The 24,323-nt window shown below is 48.7% G+C and overlaps 2 protein-coding genes across 2 annotated transcripts; one reads left to right on the top strand and one right to left on the bottom strand.

Moving 5' to 3' along the window:
* Nucleotides 1-2,271: 2,271 nt before the first annotated feature.
* On the top strand, nucleotides 2,272-4,905 carry LOC124654399 (hexokinase-7-like). The gene is made up of 9 exons (XM_047193405.1): nucleotides 2,272-2,386; nucleotides 2,516-2,567; nucleotides 3,005-3,155; nucleotides 3,261-3,446; nucleotides 3,550-3,624; nucleotides 3,733-3,888; nucleotides 3,994-4,092; nucleotides 4,193-4,323; nucleotides 4,448-4,905. The coding sequence occupies exons 1-9, from the start codon at nucleotides 2,272-2,274 to the stop codon at nucleotides 4,857-4,859; spliced, it is 1,377 nt and encodes a 458-aa protein (XP_047049361.1). The 3' UTR covers nucleotides 4,860-4,905.
* A 755-nt stretch (nucleotides 4,906-5,660) lies between these two features.
* On the bottom strand, nucleotides 5,661-9,837 carry LOC124652554 (proteasome subunit beta type-7-A-like). The gene is made up of 8 exons (XM_047191588.1): nucleotides 9,740-9,837; nucleotides 9,368-9,509; nucleotides 7,434-7,575; nucleotides 7,163-7,329; nucleotides 6,978-7,082; nucleotides 6,736-6,834; nucleotides 6,038-6,128; nucleotides 5,661-5,960 (listed from the first exon to the last, which is right to left on the bottom strand). The coding sequence occupies exons 2-8, from the start codon at nucleotides 9,506-9,508 to the stop codon at nucleotides 5,884-5,886; spliced, it is 822 nt and encodes a 273-aa protein (XP_047047544.1). The 5' UTR covers nucleotide 9,509; nucleotides 9,740-9,837; the 3' UTR covers nucleotides 5,661-5,883.
* Nucleotides 9,838-24,323: the final 14,486 nt, after the last annotated feature.

The following is a 24,323-nucleotide window of genomic DNA, read 5'->3' as shown; positions in this document are numbered from 1 at the left end:
AAACGCAGTATATTTGCCAGGTAAGAGCATCTCCACTCCCCCAGCATCCCCTCCCCAGGCCAGAAAGTTGGATTTTTTTTTCCCCAGTCGCGTCCCTAGTAGTCTAATTTTTGCAGGCATTGGGCCTAAATTACATCCGGCGATCGCAGGCCAAACCCAGGGCGCCGGGGAGCCCCTGCGGCCGCCAGATGTAGGCGAAAAGGGCGTGGGACCGGGTTGTCGGTGATAGAAGGCGGATTTCCCTCCACTTTTTCCACTCTCCCTCCATTTTGCCATGTTTTTGCAGATGGTTGGGCATACCAGATTTACCGGGACGACAACAAGAACGTCGAGTTCAAGTTCCTCACTCGCACCGAGAGCTGCAAGAAGTGGACGGACACGTGCACGGCGCTCGCCAAGGGCGGCGCCTACAACCCAATGGCCCCGGTGCCCGGCGTGGCCAAAGGCCGCCCGGAGCTCGGCAGAAGACAGGCAAGCGGCGAAGCTCATGGGCCCGCCGACCGGGCGGCTTCATGCTTCCCTGGAAAAGTGCATGACCGACGCCAGGACGCACGCCGTAGTGCAAGCCGAGAAGTTCGACGCGAGTTGGAAGACGATGTTGAAGAACCAGAGCATGCGGATCGACCTGCTCAAGGCCACCACCACGGCGGAGAAGAGGAACACGGACTGGGTGTTCCTCATGGCGTCCAATCCGGAGGTCATGGACGAGAAGGTGCAGGCGTGGTATGTGGCGCAGCGCGACATCATCCTCAACCAGCCCGCGGAGGGCGAGCCGGTCGCCGCTGCTTCCTCGCCCACGCCAACGCCGATCTCCACCCCGGATACCTCCGCAGCAAGCACTTCCGCAACGCCATCGCCACGGGAGGAGGAGCCCGTCATCGTCATCGCCGACGATGAGCCCACCGTGGCAAACGCCGAGGAGATCGCTGCCATCGACGAGGACCCGTCTTTCCGCCATCGGCAAGTGCTATTTAAAATCGCCATGTCTGTAATATGATCGCTAAACTTCTGCTTCCTTTTGTGAGCGATGATCGCCAAGCTTGTGGACGACGATTGGCAAGCTTCTAGCCTATTTTTATAGCGGGAAGGTTAACTTTCAAATATATCGCCGCTTTCGTCGGTTGCCCTGAGCTCGCCGATGGGAAACTGGGCCTCCCCATGCTGAAAATTTCATCCATCCAACGTTAAATAGCGCTGAATTTCAACCTGGGAAGCGTCAAACGAGTGGAGATGATCTAAAGAATCCCACCACGTGAATGTCCATCTTACTGACAAAATGCGGTGCAAACCGCGCCCCTTGCCGTCCTCCCATGCTGCGCGACCCTCCTGCCCGCGGTGGTGGTATGATCGGATCACAAAATTCCTTGTACGTATAGGTTCTGGATATGGTTTGCAGTTACGTGGCCGGGCATGAATCAATCTCGTATGGCACACATGTATATAGTTTTTTTTTTTGCGGGTAACACATGCATATAGTTAGTAGTGATCTGTTTTTGTTTACCGTACGCAGCCATGGTCCAGCTATAGCTGATCAAATCGAGTCGGTAGAGAGAAAAGAAATTAGCATATGTACGCCATCCGGGCATGAATAGATCTGGTCCGGCCGGTTGTTTGGGGTGTAGCGAACCGAAAGAACACGATAACTTTGTGGAAGGATAAACCTATTATTTAGGGCTGAACTTTTTAATATGTAAAGATAAAGATAAAGACTAAGATAAAGATTAAGATAAAGATAATGATTATCAAAAATAACCGAAATATGGTACGTAGAAACGTGTAAGTTTTCCATGACTTTATTCTTGAGTCTTGACACGTCAGCTGAGACCTGACTCGTGGAGTAGTATTTCATTATCGGCACGTACCAAGCGATCGAGTCAAAATCATCCGTTCCTCGTGAAGGTTGAAAGCAGCGGCACTGCGGCAGCACTCTTGGCGCGCGACGGCCTCTCTTGGTCTCGGCCGGTAGTCGTCGCGCGCGCGCCCGCAGGCTACGAGTCGGAGCGGGAATTCTATCCGAAGCCGACGCAGCCTCCTTAACTGCCATCCATATCCGACCCGACCTGAGCCTTTTTCTCCACCGGATATGCCAGCATATATAAATTCTGCCCCGCACCTGAGTTCCTCCTCCCAAGATTGTGATCGTCGTATCTTCTTCTTCACGAACAAGAAGGAAACGAACCTTTCCCAGCGGAAAAAGAGAGAACACGCAAGATTCCTCAGCGGCCTTCTCGTTTCGTCGGCGGGATCATGGTGGCGGCGGTCTTCGAGGCAATGGCAGAGCAGGTGGTAGCGCAGCTCCGGGAGGACTGCGCCACGCCGTTGGCGCGGCTGGATTCTGTGGCCGCGGCGATGGAGGAGGAGATGAGGGCGGGACTGCGGGAGGAAGGTGGGAAGATCGAGATGATCGTCTCCTACGTAGACGACCTCCCCAACGGGCACTGCGCGATGCCGGCGGCGCAGCTGGATGGTGTGGCCACGGCGACGGAGGAGATGAAGGCGGGGCTGCCGGAGGAAGGCGGGAGCAAGATAAAGATGATCGTCTCCTACATCGACAACCTCCCCAACGGGTAATCCTTCACTTGGCCGTTTCCGTATTCCTTTCATGTAAATTTCTTCATAGAATCGGGCATTACATGCATACATATCTTGCTTGAGTTTGTTTTTCCGTGATGATTGTTAGCGGAAATAAGAGTCCATGAACATGTATTAATATTTTTCCCTAGCCTACAGTCTTTTCTTTTCAGCTGTACCTAGCGCCCTAGCCTAAGTCTGAATCCTACTCCTAGTAGTTGCCTTCATTATATGAGTAATTTTCAAGACAAATCTACGTGTAACTTTCAACATCCAATAACAATAATTAGTTCAAAACTAGTGGTGCTTAAGTTTTTAAAGTTTGACAAAACCTATATCCAGAATTTCATATTTTATGCTGACTATATGGCTATATATAAGAGTGTGTCCTTTCCCTAATCCGTGGGCTTACATTCTGTGCTACTGAATTTAGGAGCGAAGAGGGCTTGTTCTACGCGCTGGACCTCGGAGGAACAAACTTCCGCGTCCTGCGCGTGCAGCTCGCGGGCAAGGACAAGCGCGTCGCCAACCTCGAGTCCAGGGAGGTCTCTATTCCTCCTCATCTCATCTCAGGAAGCTCCGCGGTTAGTACACATGTTTTTTGCAGCTTCCAAGTTTCATCACCATGAATGCGTGTCCCTTAACTTGCATGTGGTTGGCTCATTCGACATCATGTGATGCCTCTGCAGGATCTGTTTGGCTTCATCGCGTCTGCTCTGGCCAAGTTCGTTGCCGACGAAGGGCCGCAGAACAAAGTAGTATTGGGTGGCAAGCAGAGGGAGCTGGGGTTCACCTTTTCTTTCCCCGTCAGGCAAACGTCCGTTGCATCTGGCACGCTCATCAAGTGGACCAAGGAGTTTGCGGTAGATGACGCGGTAAGCACTCCCTATATATATGTTCAACAAAATCCATCTCTCACCTAGAAGTATCATGTCAGAGTTGTAGCATTCGCTTGAAAATCATCTGAAATTTTGCCAGGTTGGTGAAGATGTGGTAGCTGAATTGAAGACGGCCATGGAGAAGCAAGGCCTGGACATGCGTGTGTCTGCTCTGGTTAGTTCTCTCGTCCGGTTTTGATTAGTCTCATCAGGGATCTTCCCTTCTGAAGAAAAAACAGACAATGCTCTTACATCATTGTGACATAACATGTTCATGGTTCAGATCAATGACACCGTCGGAACGCTGGCTGCGGGCAGCTACAACGACGAAGATATTGTCATCGGCGTTATACTGGGTACTGGCTCAAACGCTGCATATGTCGAGAAGGCAAATGCCATACCCAAGTTGAACGGAGAGTTGCCGCAATCAGGAAATATGGTAGGGTTTATAGATAGATAGACTTTTTCACTTCTGAATAACTAGTGTGCAGTGCACCATAACATTTGTCAATCTCTTCTCACTCTACTTATTTCTTCCTTTCAGGTTATAAATACAGAGTGGGGTAACTTCAATTCGCCTTGCCTTCCAATCACAGAATATGACCAAGCACTAGATGAGGAGAGCGTAAACCCCAGAGGCCAGGCAAGTTTTCTGCAGAAAAAAAACATATAATTCGATCTCATCCATGTTAAAACTTTACTTTCACTCTGTTGTATTAGCTAACAATGGCTCCCTTACACAGATCTTCGAGAAGCTGATTTCTGGACTGTATCTAGGCGACATCGTGAGGAGGGTGCTTCTTAAGATTGCCACGCAGTGTTCGATTTTCGGCGATGTCGACAGCACGAAACTCAGATCTCACTTTGTTCTCAGGTAGGAACATTGCTAACTGCATTACAGCATGGCATGTCTTTGATTTGTTTAATTTGACGTGAATACGACCCCGATGCGATGTATCCTGATCAAAATCTCCCCTCTCTCCGTGTGTCACGTTCAGGACTCCTGATGTATCCGCAATGCACCACGACGAAACACCTGATCTCACGATTGTGGCTGAGAAACTGGCTGCAAATCTGAAGATCGCAGACACATCCTTTGAGACTCGCAAGATGGTGGTCGAAATCTGCGACATCGTCACCACCCGGTCTGCCAGGCTGGCTGCAGCAGGGATCGTGGGGATCATGAGGAAGATCGGGAGGGGCACCCCGGATGACAAGAGGAAGACGGGCATCGCGATCGACGGAGGGCTGTTTGAGCACTACGGCAAGTTCCGGCAGTGCCTGGAGAGCACGCTGGTCGAGCTGCTGGGAGAGGAGGCGTCCAAGTCGGTGTCTGTCAATCTCACCAAAGATGGGTCGGGGCTCGGAGCTGCCCTCATTGCGGCTGCTCACTCCCAATACACCAACTGATCAAATTTGAGCTTCTGTCTGTCGCTTGCTGTTGTTGAAGTGTGTAAATAGTTCTCTATGAAACGAGCGGTCACTGAAAATGAGTCTTATGTTACTTATCGCAATCTCCACTTTCTAGTTTCTATAGTTTGGAGCTGATTTGTTTGCGTTACTACATACAAACGAAATTCAAAATTTCCTGGCTTCTGTTACTTGTTTTTTCTTGTGTTTGAAGCAGTCCAAAGTAGAGCAGCTAAGCAAAGACAGTGAATTTCAGAATTTTGTGGCGATCTTTTGTACAGCTCAATGAAGAAATTGTGCCAATGAGTTGATTAATGGTCCATGCCTTAGACTCTACCAAAAGCAATCACCTACATGGTAACCTTTACCTAGGAGAAATAGCAAAACTGAAATGGATGGTCCGACTACTGCTCCGATACATGTATTAATATTGTTGACATCGTCGTGTTTAGTAAGATTAGACAAGAGTTTTGCTACACCTACGGAATTCACATACACAATGAGCCTTACGGGATTACGTGGCGTTGTGGTGGGCTGACACCCCGAAAATCGCAGCACCTGATTTTTTCTGAACCAACCCAGCGCCTCCACTTCATCCCGTAACATTTGTTCATAAGAAAACTTCCCGTAGGTCTAGTATTATTGATTAGACAATAGGCAAACCTTGTCAGGGTTTGCAGGTTCCAAATATTTGACTGGTTTATTTGAGAACCTAGAGAGATTTCCAAGGATATCATTTGACTGCAGTAATTCAATAGGGAATATGACTCTACATTCATATCAGAGTTGCTAAACACATGAGAAATACTGACATGGCACAAACACTAGCATCACAAACTAGTAAATCCTTACATCTGCATCAAGAAGCATACGTGAACATCTTTGACATAATAGTTTTCCACTAAGTTCAGCAGGTACAAAAAGAAACTACATACATCTTTTATGGTCTAGCATATCTAATGAGAAAAATAGAAATTACACAAATTCGTAATACAACTGCTGATCCGAATGCAAGCACGTAAGATTACTCCTCTTCCATGGCATCACCCTCGGTGACCTCAGGCTTTAGCTTGAGCTGTGTGATCTTTGTGGACAATACCTCTGCAAGCAACAGATGGGATTATGTTTTAACTTGGTAACTCTCGAGCACCGCTATGTATATGAATCGCCACACTTACCAGTATGACCTTTCGCGAAGCTAAAACCCTTCGAGCTAGCGTAAGTCCTTGGATTTGGTTCCTGGTGGGTTCTCAAGTACTCCGTTTTCCCCTGGTATTGTTAACGGGAAACTTGGTTAGTTAGTGAAAGGGGACCTCTAGTGCATTATACTACTGAATATCACACAAAGAAAATCAGGCCTTATTCTCTATTTTCTTAATGTGAGCACTTAGATAATAAAATGCTACTGTGTATCACCTGCTTTTTTTTTACATGTGTATCACCTGCTTTTTTTACATGTGTATCACCTGCTTAGTGTTACACAATTTGCATCTAGTAATTTGTCCCACATGGTAAAAGGCATAATGCACTTGCATAGATAACTAAGTTGAATGTTTTATTTACGAGTCAGCCATGTGCAACAAAGAAAAAAACGAGATTACCTTACGTCAAAAAAAAAAAAAAAACGAGATTACCTAGGAGGAACTACGTAACATTTTATATAAAAGAAATAGGCACCCAATTCGAGTTGAAGAAGACTCAAAAATGGGTGGTGGGGTTATGCAACAAAGACTTTCAACGTGGAGCACTAGAAAATTAAAATGAGATGAATAGTTTGGGAAGTCATTCGCTGCCAAGTGACAAGTGAACATTTCATCAAGTGTTTGCTAACACTTTGAAGTAGTGTCTGTCATCTATGGAAACAGAACTAGCATACCTTGGTTATTACACAAACATCCACGTTGCTGCCACTCCCCAAGTCATTGAAGATACCAGCACATATTGCATCAGCTACAAGTTGTATTCCCTCCCCCCTCTAGAGGATAAAAATAATTCTTTAGTACAACGTTGCTATTTTTTTGGAACATAAAAAACAAGGACTTTGATCTGCAGATGCTACTTAGGACAGCTCGCATGAAAACATAATCAGGTGAAGGAACCAATGAATTCTTCACTTACAGTGAGGCCTTCTTTGTACCTCGATTCAAACACAGACATTGCAGCAAGGGATCCAGAACCCATCGTGGCAAAAGGAAGAGTATCTGTGGAACCATGTGGATAAACCTAGGGATGCAAAAGTTAATAAATTATCCAGAACTTCTTTTCCAGAAGATCATCAAACAAGTGTACTAATAGATACTTACAGTGTGAAGATGTGGTCCAGTTACATCTACTCCGCCAAGAACCAGGGCAGCACTAACATGACCTTGGTAGTTAAACAGGTGTGTCTTCAGTAGTGTAAGGGCGGTCACAACTCTTGACTCGCGACTAGTAGCATAACGGTGAAGCTGTAGCTGGGAGCTGACCATATCTGGAGTAAGAGCAGACATTACGATGTTTGTGTGACAGATGCACAAACGAATACACGGAAATAAACAAGGATTAGTTTGGTTTTTTTAGTCAATAACTTCTTACCTGTCACAGCCTCCGTGTCAGCAGCAGTTCCAGCACCACAGCAGTATATGTTCGGTGCCATGAAATGAATTTTCTCGCAGTTCTTATCAGCAACTATAGGACCCTCAGTTGCCCTTGTGTCTGCCCCAAGAACTACACCATCCTATATATGAAACATAGTTCATTATCAGGTAACTCTTCATGATAACAGATAACCACAAAAAGGATGCCAGTTCCAAACCATATTGCACAATCTTCCAACCAAGTATACATCATCAGCCGAGGCAGTGGTTTTTTTTGTTGTTATGGCAATTTCTGTGCAAATCTACGTGAGACGTGAGCTCAGTCATAGTTATTAAGCTCAACCTAAGGTTATTGCTTTCAATGGTCAATATTTATTTCCAATAGCTCCTTTGGGATAGTGCCATAGAATGTATCGATCTTAAACTGCCCTTGGTTGTCAGTAGATTCATGGTAGAAATTGCATTATGAACTGGTTATGTTTGAAGGAATATGTATACCCACTAACCAGGTAGAGGCTATATATAAGAAGCAAAGAAACTATTGTTTAGTCCATATAGTTGCATCTGTAAATTAGTAAGTAGAAACACTTTTCTCCTCGCCACTCCTCAAATGCCGTAAGCTCATTATTTGGTGAGGGTGCAATTCTTGTCTCGAAATTACACAGAAAATAATGAGGCAAATTGTCAGGATCTTATCTGGAGTTTTCCATTAAAACTTTATTAGTCAAAATACCAAGAAGTAGGACGTGATCCATAAGTAGTTGTTTCATGGTTACTACCTCCGTTGGGGATTATAAGGCCAGTGTGTATTTTTAGGTTGTCAATTTGACCTATAACATAAATTGTACAATACAAAAATTATGCCACTAGAAAGTAGAACATCTAAACTTTCTGATGGCATATGTTTTGTAATATATATTTTCTATTACGTTAGTTAAATTTATGACATAGGGATACGTGGGAGCCTTATAATCCCTAATGGAGGGAGTACATGTCATGCATACCCAATAAACCATGTGATGTTCTTATTGCCAAGTGAGCTCAAAGATATCTCAGAATTAAACAGTAGGACAGAGCATACATTTATGTTGTAAAATATCACTTTCTGTATTATCAAAATATCATTGAACATGGACTTATTTTTGGGTCATTGATTCAGATTTACTCAAGAGCACCTAACCCTGGACTAAACTCATCAAGTACAAACATGTGTGTGCTAGCAAGTGCGAAATCATGACCTTCAGCAGGCCGTTGATTCCAATGCATGAGCTTGACAAAACACTAGAGGCCTGGAAGTAAAGCAACAATATATTTCACATTTTTGACACTTTTTGTTTAACATTTTGTAATTTTTCTGCGCAGTAAAAGACCACAGTGAAACAGTGTGTCTTGGTACACTGGCTTGTAGCCACGAAACAGGTGGGTTGCATCTACCCGGTTACATTCCATGAAGGATATGAATCATACACTTTTGTATAAGAAGTATCAATACGTGATCACTCATTTTAAAAGGGAAAATCCAATTTACTTGGATATTACTGCTGAGCAAGTGAGATGTGTGGAGGAAGTAAAACGACTTAATCTTTCTTAAAACATAATAGTTAGCCCCATAAAAAATCATATGCCAATGAACCAAGTAAGCCTCAACTTTGTTTTTCGTGATTTTACATACTTAGTTTGGCTTAGCCGGAAGCTCTGTCACTTATATGTTGTTTAATCCAGAAACAAGTGGTGTTAAATTCTAGCTAGACTGTATGATTATATTTTCATTTTGTCTTGCATTTCCTACAAGCTTCTTCTTTTGGAACTAGCTCTATTTTGCATCTCAATGAGCACTCGGGTAGCTGGATAATAATTGTGTAGGTTGTTTTTCAACACTACAGTGCTCCATCAGAATGCAATAGAGACGGTGAAGATCAAGTCACTACTGACCTGAAACACGAGGCCGACGATGGTGGTTCCGGTCTTCCTGAACCCGGGCATCTTGAGGCCGTTCTTCTCCAGCATGGCGTTCCTGCGGCACAGGTCGAAGCTGAAGCCGCCCTTGGCGGGGAGTTCCATCGATCCGGCCATCCTGCACGCAGAAAACGATTCAAGATCGCGGTTCCACCGAATCACCCGCACAGATCCGGGGTTCCGCCGCCGGAGCGGCTGGCGGGGCAGGAGGGAACCCGCGGCCTGGCCGGCGGTCGACGGGAGAGGGAGAGAGAGTTCCCTCTCGCCTTTGAGAGAGAGAGAGAGAGAGCAGAGAAGAGAAAGAGTAACAACCAGTTGGATCTCCTGAGTTCGCCGGAGCCGCCGTACCTGATCAGTCGGCGACGAGGTAGCTTGGCGTTCTTCTTGGCTCTTCGGTTTGGGTACTTTGTGGAGTTGGATTGGATTGGGGGAGAAGAAAGGAAAGAGACCCGATGGACCCTGTCATGATTAGCTCGGCCCATTTTATCGTTGAACAAGGAAGCTTTTTTTTATTTACAATAAATATCATATATATATATGTTTTTTTCGAGAAATCTACCGATCTATTAATAATCATCAACAATAGTATAAATAGCCTAAAAATAAATAAAATTACAAATTGGTACTCGGACCACCTAGCGACGACTACAGACACTAGCACGAGCCGAAGGTGCGCTGCTGAAAGGATCGTATGACACCTAGGGGGTGAATAGGTGTTACCTCAAATTTTAATTTTTTTCAATTTAGGCTTGATGCGAAGGTAAAATCTCTAGATATACAACTATGTGAATTCACCTATATGATAGGATACAAGCAACAATACAAGATACAAGATACAAGTAGTAAAGACGGTAAGAGGATATAGAGGAATCGGGCCTGATTGATTTGGTTGATCAGCATTTTTTATTCTGATTTGATGAGTTGACAAATAAAATGTCCATCTATAATTGTTATAACATTATAGAACCTACATAAAATTTATCACCGATTTAATCAACGGTCACGAAATTTTTGATTAGACGGAACTAAGATTTAATTAGACGGAGGCTAGGTTCCGTGCTAATCACCTTAAAAGAGCTCCTAAAAGTAAGTTCATGCATACTAGTGCGTATATATAGTGCTGCAATCCAAGTGTGAGCTTGACAGGTTTATGTAAGTTTGGGTATTCGTTCATCTTTTGTGGATGAGCTACGGTAAAAGAAAAAGGCTCATGTAGAAAGATATTGCTTTCAGCAAATTAGCTCCCACGGTCATTCAAAAACTGTGAATAAAATGTGCACTCCAAAGGCGTGAAACGATTATGTGTTCCTTGTGTTACTTCTCGTGCATTGAGAAATACGTTTATAGTACAATCACTACGGGAAAAACAGGCGCTGCCGTGCAGCCTATCTTTGCCGTGAGCCGCTGCACGGCAAAGATTTCTTTGCCGTGCGCAGCAAGCAGACCGCACGGCAACGACAGCACCCACGGCAAAGTCTGGGAGCAGCGCACGGCAAAGAAACCAAGCACGGCAAAGAAAGACTTGGCGCACGGCAAAGCAATATCTCACGGCAAAGTCTGGGAGCAGCGCACGGCAATGATAGTCGGACGGCAAAGTCCCTGCAAGCCGCACGGCAAAGAAACAGCGCACGGCAAAGGCCTGGGCACTGCCGTGTCTCGCCCCTTTGCCGTGCAGACAGACCAGTTGCACGGCAAAGGGTCCTTTGCCGTGCGCTGCTCCCTTTGCCGTGCGCCAATATACATTTTATTTGTTTTTCTAACTATTTTATTTCATCTACTACTTATGTTTATTTTGTTAATTAGTTTTTCTTTTTAATGACTATTTATTACACTATGTGCAATACAAAATTAGTCTCCATGTTCATCCCCCACATATATCAGGGTTCCGGTGCTCCGGCGGCCGTCCCCCTCCTTCCCACAAAAACAGCGGGACGGCGGGTCTACCCCCGTTGATTTCTCCGCGCGAGGGTGCACAATGTACTTTTTCATTCTTTTAGGTTTGTTAGGGTTAGGTTTTAGGTCCACTTGCAAGTTTTGGTGGCATTCCGGTGCTCCGGGGGTCATTCCCCCTAAAAACGGCCGTCCGTGGGCCCTAGATGGTCTACCCCCTAGATTTCTCCGCGAGGTTCCACCAATATACCTTTTCATAGGTTTAGGTTTGTTTAGTCCATGGACATATGGAAAACCATGTGTGGCACCCTTTGGCACAGTCTAGCCCCTGATATACCCGCGGCGGGACACTTCACCGTACACGTCTAGTAATCTGTTAAGTGTTATCGCCCGAAGGTGAGGAATGTCAGACCGGGGATCCATGCCATGCACCATTTGGTGAATCACACCTTGCACCACACTTTCACACATAGCATAGGCCCACATGCAAGATTTGGTGGGGTTCCGGTGCTCCGGCGGTCGTTCTCCCCTCCTCCCCCCCAAAACAGCGGAACGTGTGCCCTGGCGGGTCTACCCCCTAGATTTCTCCGCGCGAGGGTGCACAAATGTACTTTTTCATTCTTTTAGGTTTGTTTAGTACATATACACATGGAGAACCAAGATTGGGACCCTTTGGCACATACACCCGCAGCTCGAGCCATTATCACACGATCGACGGTGTGCTCGATCTATCGGTTAGGGTTCGGCGTAGGGTTAGGGCTAGGGTCTAGGGTTTAGGGGAGCTACTTTTGCACAATTACACCTTGCATCACACTTTGACACATAGCATAGGCCCACATGCAAGATTTGGTGGGGTTCCGATGCTCCGGTGGTCGTTCTCCCCCTCCTCCCCCCCAAAACAGCGGAACGTGTGCCCTGGCGGGTCTACCCCCTAGATTTCTCCGCGCGAGGGTGCACAAATGTACTTTTTCGTTCTTTTAGGTTTGTTTAGGACATATACACATGGAGAACCAAGATTGGGACCCTTTGGCACATACACCCGCAGCTCGAGCCATTATAACACGATCGACGGTGTGCCTGATCTACTGGTTAGGGTTCGGCGTAGGGTTAGGGCTAGGGTCTAGGGTTTAGGGGAGCTACTTTTGCACAATTACACCTTTCATCACACTTTGACACATGGCATAGGCCCACATGCAAGATTTGGTGGGGTTCCGGTGCTCCGGCGGTCGTTCTCCCCCTCCTGCCCCCAAAACAACTGGAACGTGTGCCCTCGGCGGGTCTACCCCCTTATCCCCGCGCGAGGGTGCAACAATGTACTTTTTCATTCTTTTAGGTTTGTTTAGGACATATACACATGGAGAACCAAGATTGGGACCCTTTGGCACATACACCCGCAGCTCGAGCCATTATCACACGATCGGCGGTGAGCCTGATCTACTGGTTAGGGTTTGGCGTAGGGTTAGGGCTAGGGTCTAGGGTTTAGGGGAGGTACTTTTGCACCATTACACCTTGCAACACACTTTGACACATAGTATAGGCCCACATGCAAGATTTGGTGCGGTTCCGGTGCTCCGACGGTCCTTCTCCCGCTCCCCCCCAAAACAGCGGAACGTGTGCCCCGGCGGGTCTACCCCCCTAGATTTCTCCGCGCGAGGGTACACCAATGTACTTTTTCATTCTTTTAGGTTTTTTAAGGACATATACACATGGAGAACCAAGATTGGGACCCTTTGGCATACACCCGCAGCTCGAGCCATTATCACACGATCGACGGTGTGCCTGTTCTACTGGTTAGGGTTCGGCGTAGGGTTAGGGCTAGGGTCTAGGGTTTAGGGGAGCTACTTTTGCACAATTACACCTTGCATCACACTTTGACACATAGCATAGGCCCACATGCAAGATTTGGTGGGATTCCGGTGCTCCGGCGGTCGTTCTCCCCCTCCTCCCCCCAAAACAGCGGAACGTGTGCCCTGGCGGGTCTACCCCCTAGATTTCTCCGCGCGAGGGTGCACCAATATACTTTTTCATTCTTTTAGGTTTGTTTAGGACATATACACATGGAGAAACAAGATTGGGACCCTTTGGCACATACACCCGCAGCTCGAGCCATTATCACACGATCGACGGTGAGCCTGATCTACTGGTTAGGGTTCGACGTAGGGTTAGGGCTAGGGTCTAGGGTTTAGGGGAGCTACTTTTGCACCATTACACCTTGCACCACACTTTGACACATAGCATAGGCCCACATGCAAGATTTGGTGGGGTTCCGGTGCTCCGGCGGTCGTTCTCCCCCTCCTCCCCCAAAACAGCGGAACGTGTGCCCCGGCGGGTCTACCCCATAGATTTCTCCGCGCGAGGGTGCACCAATGTACTTTTTCATTCTTTTAGGTTTGTTTAGGACATATACACATGGAGAACCAAGATTGGGACCCTTTGGCACATACACCCGCAGCTCGAGCCATTATCACACGATCGACGGTGAGCCTGATCTACTGGTTAGGGTTCGGCGTAGGGTTAGGGCTAGGGTCTAGGGTTTAGGGGAGCTACTTTTGCACCATTACACCTTGCACCACACTTTGACACATAGCATAGGCCCACATGCAAGATTTGGTGGGGTTCGGGTGCTCCGGCGGTCGTTCTCCCCCTCCTCTCCCCAAAACAGCGGAACATGTGCCCCGGCGGGTCTACCCCCCTAGATTTCTCCGCGCGAGGGTGCACCAATGTACTTTTTCATTCTTTTAGGTTTTTTTAGTACATATACACATGGAGAACCAAGATTGGGACCCTTTGGCACATACACCCGCAGCTCGAGCCATTATCACACGATCGAGGGTGAGCCTCGATCTATCGGTTAGGGTTCGGCGTAGGGTTAGGGCTAGGGTCTAGGGTTTAGGGGAGCTACTTTTGCACCATTACACCTTGAACCACACTTTGACACATAGCATAGGCCCACATGCAAGATTTGGTGGGGTTCCGGTGCTCCGGCGGTCGTTCTCCCCTCCTCCCCCAAAACAGCGGAACGTGTGCCCCGGCGGGTCTACCCCCCTAGATTTCTCCGTGCGAGGGTGCACCAATGTAATTTTTCATTCTTTTAGGTTTTTTTAGGACATATACACATGGAGAACCAAGATTGGGACCCTTTGGCACATACACCCGCAGCTCGAGCCATTATCACACGATCGATGGTAAGCCTGATCTACTGGTTAGGGTTCGGCGTAGGGTTAGGGCTAGGGTCTAGGGTTTAGGGGAGCTACTTTTGCACCATTACACCTTGCACCACACTTTGACACATAGCATAGGCCCACATGCAAGATTTGGTGGGCTTCCGGTGCTCCGGCGGTCGTTCTCCCCCTCCCCCCCCAAAACAGCGGAACGTGTGCCCTGGCGGGTCTACCCCTAGATTTCTCCGCGCAGGGTGCACCAATGTACTTTTTCATTATTTTAGGTTTGTTTAGGACATATACACATGGAGAACCAAGATTGGGACCCTTTGGCACATACAACCCGCAGCTCGAGCCATTATCACACGATCGACGGTGTGCCTGATCTACTGGTTAGGGTTCGGCGTAGGGTTAGGGCTAGGGTCTAGGGTTTAGGGGAGCTACTTTTGCACAATTACACCTTGCATCACACTTTGACACATAGAATAGGCCCACATGCAAGATTTGGTGGGGTTCCGGTGCTCCGGCGGTCGTTCTCCCCCTCCTCCCCCCAAAACAGCGGAACGTATGCCCCGGCGGGTCTACCCCCCTAGATTTCTCCGCGTGTGGGTGCAACAATGTACTTTTTCATTCTTTTAGGTTTCTTTAGGACATATACACATGGAGAACCAAGATTGGGATCCTTTGGCACATACACCCGCAGCTCGAGCCATTATCACACGATCGACGGTGTGCCTGATCTACTGGTTAGGGTTCGGCGTAGGGTTAGGGCTAGGGTCTAGGGTTTAGGGGAGCTACTTTTGCACCATTACACCTTGCACCACACTTTGACACATAGCATAGGCCCACATGCTAGATTTGGTGGGGTTCCGGTGCTCCGGCGGTCGTTCTCCCCCTCCACCCCAAAACAGCGGAACGTGTGCCCCGGCGGGTCTACCCCCTAGATTTCTCCGCGCGAGGGTGCACCAATGTACTTTTTCATTCTTTTAGGTTTGTCTAGGACATATACACATGGCGAACCAAGATTGGGACCCTTTGGCACATACACCCGCAGCTCGAGCCATTATCACACGATCGACGGTGAGCCTGATCTACTGGTTAGGGTTCGGCGTAGGGTTAGGGCTAGGGTCTAGGGTTTAGGGGAGCTACTTTTGCACCATTACACCTTGCACCACACTTTGACACATAGCATAGGCCCACATGCAAGATTTGGTGGGGTTCCGGTGCTCCGGCGGTCGTTCTCCCCTCCTCCCCAAAACAGCGGAACGTGTGCCCCGGCGGGTCTACCCCCCTAGATTTCTCCGCGTGAGGGTGCACCAATGTACTTTTTCATCCTTTTAGGTTTGTTTAGGACATATACACATGGAGAACCAAGATTGGGACCCTTTGGCACATACACCCGCAGCTCGAGCCATTACATGGAGAACCAAGTTTAGGGTCAGGGTTAGGGTTACGATTTAGGGTTAGTGTTTAGGGTTAGGGTTAGGGTTAGGGTTAGGGTTACGATTTAGGGTTAGTGTTTAGGGTTGGGGTTAGGGTTACGGTTTAGGGTCAGGGTTAGGATTACGGTTTAGGGTTGGGGTTAGGGTCCGACGGTATTGTCCCCCTCCCCCCCAAATAGCGATTTGTGCCTCGGCGGGTCTACACCATAGATTCCATGAGCCACCCCTTCTCTAACTTATTCTTCATCAAGACAGTAAGGTTTAATATAATTCTGAAATAGAACTGAATGGTGTCGACAATTAAAATGGTGAAAATCAGGTTTAATATACTTTTGAAATAAGAAGGAACTAAAAAAATAAAAATTAAAAAAATATCTTTGCCGTGCAGTGCCGCACGGCAAAGAGCTGTTTCGCACGGCAAAGGCCGTTTGGCGCACGGCAAAGCTGGTGCGCACGGCAAAGGAAGAAGGGCGCACGGCAAAGGCAGGTGGACGGCAACGTCCAGATCGGTCAATTTTTTCCCTTATCCTCACCCCGACCACACACGCCCCGACACCACACACGCTCCTCCTCCCTCCACGGCCCTCCTCCTCGCGCGCCGCCGCCACGCTCCTACTCCTCGCGCGCCGCCTCCACGCTCCTCCCTCCACGGCACGTCGCCGCTGCCTCCCTCCTCCCTCCACGGCCCCATCGTCGCCGCCTCCCGCCACCACACACACGCCACCGCCTCCCGCCACCACACACACGCCGCGCGCCCCTGGTCCCTGCTGCCCCGTCGAGCCGCCACCACCACCTCTGGTCCCTGCTGCTGCCCCTGCCCGTGCTGCTCGCTCCCGGCCACCACCACCCGCAGCTCCGGCCGCCACCACCCGCTTCAGCTCCGTCCGCCATCCCCTATAGGTAAGATATCTAGTGTAGCTAGATTGTAATGTAGGATTTAGTGTTGATTTTAGTGTAGTATAGGATTTAGTTTAGGTAATGTAGTGTAAATTAGAAATAGGATTTTAGTATGAACGAAATGTGGAGAAGATGGACATGCGGTCGCAAGTGGGAGGCGCCGGCCGTGGAGTGCGGGTGTGGCCAGTTGAAGGGGAACTAGGCACATGCGGGGAGATCGGGCGTAGTGAGGTTTTGTGAATACCTCGGGCGGGTGCGGGCTGTAATTGTAGCGCGTTTCCAGACCCATATGTTAATGTGCCGGGAGGAAATTCTTTATGGTGAAGCAATATCGTTATACCACTATTGTAAAAAATTCTTGTTGACTATTTTATTTTTTGTATGCAGGCGATGCTTCGAGGTGGACACAAGGGGCGGCGTCGCGGGGGTGTTTGACGGGGCGTTTCGGATCTTCTTCGACGATTCTCTCAGAGGGTCATTGGTCTTCTTCACCGGCAGTCGATCACGCTTCGAGGGTGAGAATCCGTTCGCCTCTCTTGTACCTAGGTTTTTTGTGTGTCTAGATCACCAAGTCTGTCGCGATACCTAGGCATCTCTTCCCGACCGTAAGGGTTACGTGGATAAATATGCATTAGTGGTCTCGCATATTATGAACCGTAACTCTTACGGCATTTATCGGGACAGCCGGCGGATGCGTAGTTGGGTACGTTCTCCCTGCTCTACCCCGATCCGAGACGAGATTTCGGTAGCGCCTCCCCGTTGTTCTCCGGATGCACACCCCTCTCGGCTTTTTGCCGAGACGTGTATCGGGAGAGCAGCGGGGAGGTGCTGCCAAAATTCTGTCTCGGATCGGGGTAGAGCTGGGAGAACGTACTCAATCTACGGATCCGGCGGCTGCTAGGAGCCCACCTAGTAGAGTTTCAGGTTGATGCACGCGTAAAAAAGATATGATGCATTTATTTCCTATTTGATATATAAATGCTATGTTCGTCTGTTTTGTTGCTGATTAGAGGATGGATAATCGTGGCTGGATGTACGATGGTAGAATCAGTCAGTGGAACTATACTGATGAATGGGGAGAAAAGACCGAGCAGTTTGTGGATAGGGCGTTTGCCATCGCTAGCAGACCTATAAGAGTTTGGTGCCCTTGTAGTAAGTGCGCTAACCAAAAGGCACAGGACAAGGACACTATGAGTATGCACTCGATCAAGTTTGGGTTCACACCGTCCTACAAGATTTGGACTTACCATGGAGAAAAGGCAAAGAAACGTGCTAGGAAGGAGGTGCGGTAGATTCAACCAAGGGGGGAATATGACACTGGTTTTGATAGGTGCTTAGAAAACTTGGCTAATGGTAATGTGCCTGAAAGCTCTCATGTAGAGGTGGAGACACCTCAGGATGCGGAGACAAGTGAGGACCTGAAGGAAAACACAAAGGAGTATTATGAGGCTCTGTTTGCTTCGCAGAAACCCCTACATGAAAATACAGAGGTTACCCAATTAGATGCCATCGCTCGCCTTATGGCCTTGAAGTGCCATAGGAACTTGTGCGAGAGATGGGTTCGATGAACTTCTGGTCATCGTAGGCAGCCTTACGCCGAAAGGGCACCTCTTGCCGCAAAACTTCTACTATTCGACCAAATTGCTCGGTGACCTTAAGATGTCATCTCAGCGAGATACACGCATGTCCAAAGGGATGCATGCTATTCGGAGAGGAACACGGCGACACAAATTATTGCATCAAATGCAATTCCTCTAGGTACTTTGAGGTAGACCGCAATGGTGATGGTCGAAGAGGCGGACCACGATTGCCAAGAATATCCTCCGCTATCTTCCGAGTTCTACCGAGGATCCGGCGGCTCTTCATGACCGAGGATATCGCCCAGCAGATAAGGTGGGCCGTGGAAGGAAACGAGATACACCGACAAGATGATACATCCGTCGGATGGTACTGCATGGAAGAACTTTGTCAAGAAATTTCCACTGAAAGCGAGGTGACCCGAGGAGCGTAGCGATTGCGATATCAACCGATGGGTTCAATCCATATGGTATGTCGGCTGCAGTATACGGTTGTTGGCCGGTGTTTGTTATTCCCATGAACCTCCCCCGGCGTCCGCATGAGATCGAGAGAACATGTTTGTGACGATGATAATCCCGGGGCCCAAATACCCGGGTAAGAACATCAATGTGTACCTGGAACCGCTGGTGGATGACTTGGTTCGTGGCCGGGAAGGTCGCGGGATCCGAACATATGACGCATCAAAGAAGGAGTACTTCGATATGTATGTGTGGTACCACACGTCCCTGCATGACCTGCCGGCACGTGCTTTGTTCTGCGGGTGGTGTACACATGGGAAGTGGCCTTGCCCACGGTGCGGGACGAGCCGTTACTTTCTTCACGGCTAAACAAGGGAGGCAAGTATTCATGCTTTGATGAAGCTCGACGGTTCCTTGAGCGGAGGCATGCATACAGGAGTGATGTAAAGAGTTTCAAGAAAGGCCGTGTTGTCCGTGGCCCGAAGCCAATTCCGAAGACCGGAGCGAAATCAAGGCCGAGTTAGATGCTCTTCAGCCTAGCCACTGATGGGAATGGTTTCTTGGGATATGGGGAGACACACCAATGGACTCACAAGCCGTGCTTATGGAAGCTCCCTTACTTTGAGTTTCTCGAGCTCCCGCATAACATTGATGTAATGCACACCGAGAAGAATATCGGTGAAGCCATTTGGAGCACGATTGTGGACACCGAGAAGACGAAGGATAACATAAAGGCTCGAATTGATCAAGAAATGTGGTGTGATAGGCCGGAGTTGAACATGCAGCCACCTAATGGTGCCAAAAAAACTTGGACTAAGCCACACGCTCCGTTCCTGCCTCACAAAGGCCCAAAAAGGGAGGTCTTCCAATGGATGAAGGACTCCTTGTTTTTCCCCGATGGGTTCGCAGCCAACCGGATGAGGGCCTGAACATTGAAACGCTGCGAGTACAAGGACTGAAGAGTCATGACTACCACATATGGCTTGAGCGGATAATGCCGGTGATGATTCGAGGCTATGTCCCCGAGAAGACTTGGCGAGTGCTAGCGAGGTTGAGTTTTTCTTCCGCCGATTTGTGCTAGAGAGTTAGACACTAAAGTGATTGAGAAGCTGGATGAAGAGGCACCCGTGTTGCTTTGCGATCTAGAGAAGATCTTTCCTCCAGGGGTTTTTAATCCGATGCAACACATGATCCTGCACCTCGCGGAGGAGTGCTTAAAGGGGGCCCGAATTGGGGCCGTTGGCGGTTTGGTCCCGAGAGAGAAACACAAAAGCTTTGTCAAATGACCGGCAATAAATGCAAGATCGAAGCATCCATAGCCGAGGCAGTCCTGAACGTGGAGGTGGCAAACTTCACCACTAAGCACTATGATCCCAACATTCCCACAAAGCACAACCCGGTCCTCCGTTACAATGCCGCCAACAATGAAGAAGTACCCAAGCTTAGCATCTTCGTGGGGCTTGGTGGCAAGTCAAGTGGCTCGAAGCCGTACAGAACGGACCTACATGAGCGGACCTTGATCCACTCGTATGTCTTAAACACCATGGTCGAAGTGAAGCCGTACATCGAGTAAGTGCGAACCATTTAATTATTCGCAAACATTCACTCGTATGTTCGTGGCTAACTCTTCCTCTTTTCATCGGTATAGGAAATTCAAGGCTATACATTGGAAGAATACCCACGGGGAGCCTACCCGGAAGAATCCAAGCAAATTTTCGATAAGGGCGGCGGTTTCGGTTTCAGTAGCTGGTTTTGTAATTTGGTACTATTCTATCCAAATTAGCTAGCACTTCCAACATTTATCGGTCATTTCTCGTTCTAAACTTCTTGTGCTAAGATTGTAGGCAAGAACTGACAAAGAGATGAAGTCGGAGCTAAGAAAAATTGCTAGGGGCTTTGACCATTCCGTAGAAGCGTTCAACTCGTATGACGTGAACGGGTATCGCTTCCAGACCCATCAATACACAACAAGCCGGCCCAACGCGAAGACAATAAATAGCGGGGTGGTATGTCAAGGTGATGATGGGCTCCATTACTATGGAAGAGTCGAGGGTATATACGAGCTGAATTACGGGTTTCACAAAGGGCTAAATCCCGTCGTCTTCAAATGGCATTGGTTTGACCCACGTCGGGTGAGACGGGATCCTGAAATTGGGTTGGTTGAAGTTCAAAGGAACTCCTTTTATAAGGGAGAGGATGTGTACATCTTGGCTACCCAGGCCTTTCAAGTATTCTATCTCCCGTACGCGTGCAAAAACCCGACAAAACGTCTACATGGATGGGATGTTGTGATGACGGTGCCTTCACGCAATAGGCCGCCCCGCCAAACAAGGACGATTACCGCCGCGTAGACCCCTCGGCAAGGAGTGTCGAGTTTTATCGGGAAGAAGGGCTCCCCGGCCATTTCACAATCGGCTTGCCGACTATCGATGACATGGTCGTAGACGATGAACAAGAAGACGCGGGCATGGATGGAGACAATGCGAGAAGATGAAGGCGAGGATGTTTGTGCCCCGGAAGACCTGAGTTTGCTCGAGGCGTTCAAAGCAGGGATTGACCTCGATGCGAGATGGACCACCTCCAGGTTTCATTGATGATTATTGGTTCGCCGAGCCCGATGACGATGAGGAGACACGCGGTCCAATCACGGATGGCGACACGGGCTACTGATCTATGTAGTAGTAATTGTGAGGCTAGCCTATTTGTAATAACTACGTGTAACCGTGATTGTCTAGCTAGGTTATTTGTAAGAACTCCGTGCTATGTTTGAGAGAACTCTATGCTAGCTATTTGTTGCTTCCACTAATTAATGTTCATCTATTTGCATTATTGTTGCTTTCATTAATGTTCATCTACTTATATTTCTGTTGCTTTCACTAATATTTATCTCTTTACAATATTGCATACTAATAAACCACTCTCTTCATTTGTGTTTGAAGGTGATTGAAGCATGCCGCCAAAAAAAGAAGGGGTGGCGGTCTTACAAAGAAGCTCAAGGACTTGGTAGGTGTAGGGTCTTCGAGGCGGGGCCGAGCTACTACCCCCCTCCTAGCCCCCTCCCGTCGCTCCCCCGAGTGCACGTGCGACCGCGTGGGAAGAATGCGACGCGGGTACTCACTCCTACTCCTAGCCCTCCTCCTGCACGATGATGATGATGATGAGGTGGAGGACCAGGAGCACCACGGGGGTGGGGAGGACCAGGAAGAGGAGGAGGGGGTTGGGGAGGACCAGGAGGAGGAGGGGGTGGGGAGGACCAGGAGGAGGAGGAGGGGGACGAGGAGGACCTCTCGGAGGATGAGGGGTTGGGGAACTTACCGTTTGATCCTGATCCAAACCTAGTTTGGGATGCGCCGCCGGATTACGAGTACGTTCCAGCTTTGGAGAGGCTGAGGCCACGTGATAGGAGGCCATATCGGCGTGGGATAACACGGCTCCCGCGCTGAAGCACTTGGAGCTACAGCCATGTTGTTCTAGTGCCCTATGGAAGGAGGTACATGTTAATTTTTGTCATTTCGTTATCGCAATTTTGTCATTATCAAAATTATTATCACATACATATTGATGTTGTCGTTTCATGGTGCAGCTCGTTCACGTATGAAGACCCGTCGCGAAGCCGCCACGTGGGTACTCGAACATCCTTGGGGGCCTACTTAGAAGGTATTTCCCTGGGATAGTCAATCTCCCTAGTGGTGGCTGCGACGTAGCTTGGAGGTGGTGGCACTACAGACCTCGCGGAAGATGCTCTTGGCCGCGGCACCTTGGCGGACTGCGTTGTTGGCAAATTTTGGGTACGTGACTTTGGACTTCTTACCATTCATACACTCTCCTTGGTTGACAATAATTGCACTAATTCCCCTTGTTTTACCTATGTGCATGGTTGCAGAAATACTTCAAGAAGGCCGAGGGCAAGGAAAATGTGTGCGATGATGTCCTTCACCAGCTTGCAAGGAAGAGGGTGACTGGCATGCACTACGAGGCACGTATTCAGTGCGTCCGCGACTGGCATGCCGACCGCTTCGTCCAAATGACTAAGGAGGACGCTCACGACACGCTCATGCAGCCGTGGCAGTACATGCAGGTATTTGCATTTGTGTGTTATTAATTTCTTTATCGTCATGTAGTTTATTTTACCATAATGGGTTTATCTTGTGCATGTAGAACCCTTCTCGGTGCGTCGGCGAAGACGACGGGTGCTTCCTTGCGATGGTCATGTGGTGGACATGCCCCCGGTACCTCAAGAAGCACGAGGAGGGCAAGAAGAAGCGGGCAGAGATGCGAGGTGGATCGCATATCCAAGGCAGCCTCCCCATCTCTCTTCACCTGCAGAAGGAGGTGAGCAAATTAATAGTTCATTCATTATTTGAATTCATGTTATATATTTGCTAACTCTGCAAGGGTGTGCCACTTCACTTTATTACATGTTCTCTTTTGCAGGAAGTGAGGACAGGAGCGAAGCCTAACGTCTTTGCCGTGCTGAAGAAGATGAAGCAAAGGAAGACGCCGCATCCTGAGATGGGGTCCGTGTGGGTTAACCCGCAATCCGAGACCCGAGTGCACGTCCTATGTCTCCAAGTTCAAGCGAAGTACGGCGAGGAGGCCAACCCAGAGGCTGAGGACTTTGACCCTGAGGTTGCGGTGCTTGCGGGAGAAGGCTTGAAGCATGGCCGCCTATGGTTTGGTGACGGGGTTGTCGACCCAACGACGGTTCCCTCTCTCCGCCAGATCCGTCGTGGTCGTAAGAGCGGCCAGCCCGAGGTAGAGCCCGGCCACGGGCTCCGGATCTAGGCATGTCGAGCGATTCACGGGTATGTTCTTCCTCCGGCCTCTACCTTTCCTTTACATGCACATGCTTTCCATTGAAATGTTAATGACATCGCGGACACATCGTAGGCGGAGATGGCAGAAAAGGAGCAAGCGGCCCAGGAGCACGCACGGAACTTGGAGCGGCAGGTTGCGGAGTATCGGCGGCAGCGAGGCACGGATGATGTTGCGGATGCAACAGCGACAGCGAGATGATGCAGCGACATCGAGCACGGATGAGCTGGCTGATGAGCCGGACGGCTCTGTCTTCTCCACCGGGGAGTATTCCTGCTCCTCCACCTTACTCCATGCCGTGGATGCCGCCACCGCCCACTCGGACCCCGGGGACACCTCTCACCGTGAACAACATGAACATCATCCGGAGCATGAACCGCGGTGAGTCCTCTTGTGCCCAACCCGCTACTTGTACTTGTTCAAGTGTTCAATATGCAAATGCAAATGTTCATTCCATCAACCTTGTAGATTATATGTCACAAGGCAATGACGATGAGGCCGAGCGGAAGCGGAGGAGGACAATAAGGTTGATGGCATGGTCTTCATGTGTGTTGATGGATTTGTGGACATTGCACTTGTTATGGATTGTACTTGTACTTGATGTGTGTTGATGTATTTGTGGACATTGCACTTGTTATGCATAAACTATGTGTGTTGATGTATTTGTGGTGTTGTTGATGTGTTTGGTGAT

The sequence above is a fragment of the Lolium rigidum genome, chromosome 5 (genome assembly GCF_022539505.1).
Source record: "Lolium rigidum isolate FL_2022 chromosome 5, APGP_CSIRO_Lrig_0.1, whole genome shotgun sequence".
Lineage (NCBI taxonomy): Eukaryota > Viridiplantae > Streptophyta > Magnoliopsida > Poales > Poaceae > Lolium > Lolium rigidum.
Note: the sequence above shows the minus strand (reverse complement) of the source record. Positions and strands in the feature narration are given on the sequence as shown.

What these genes read in the sequence shown, in the direction of transcription:
- LOC124652554 (XM_047191588.1), bottom strand. Translation starts at nt 9,508, where the DNA reads ATGGCCGGATCGATGGAACTCCCCGCCAAGGGCGGCTTCAGCTTCGAC. An exon ending in GGTACAAAGAAGGCCTCACT is followed by an intron (nt 6,835 to 6,977) that starts GTAAGTGAAGAA and finishes TTTATCCTCTAG; the next exon opens with AGGGGGGAGGGAATACAACT. An exon ending in ATGTTTGTGTAATAACCAAG is followed by an intron (nt 6,129 to 6,735) that starts GTATGCTAGTTC and finishes TAACAATACCAG; the next exon opens with GGGAAAACGGAGTACTTGAG.
- LOC124654399 (XM_047193405.1), top strand. Translation starts at nt 2,272, where the DNA reads ATGGCAGAGCAGGTGGTAGCGCAGCTCCGGGAGGACTGCGCCACGCCG. An exon ending in GGCGGGACTGCGGGAGGAAG is followed by an intron (nt 2,387 to 2,515) that starts GTGGGAAGATCG and finishes TGCCGGAGGAAG; the next exon opens with GCGGGAGCAAGATAAAGATG. An exon ending in ATCGACAACCTCCCCAACGG is followed by an intron (nt 2,568 to 3,004) that starts GTAATCCTTCAC and finishes TACTGAATTTAG; the next exon opens with GAGCGAAGAGGGCTTGTTCT.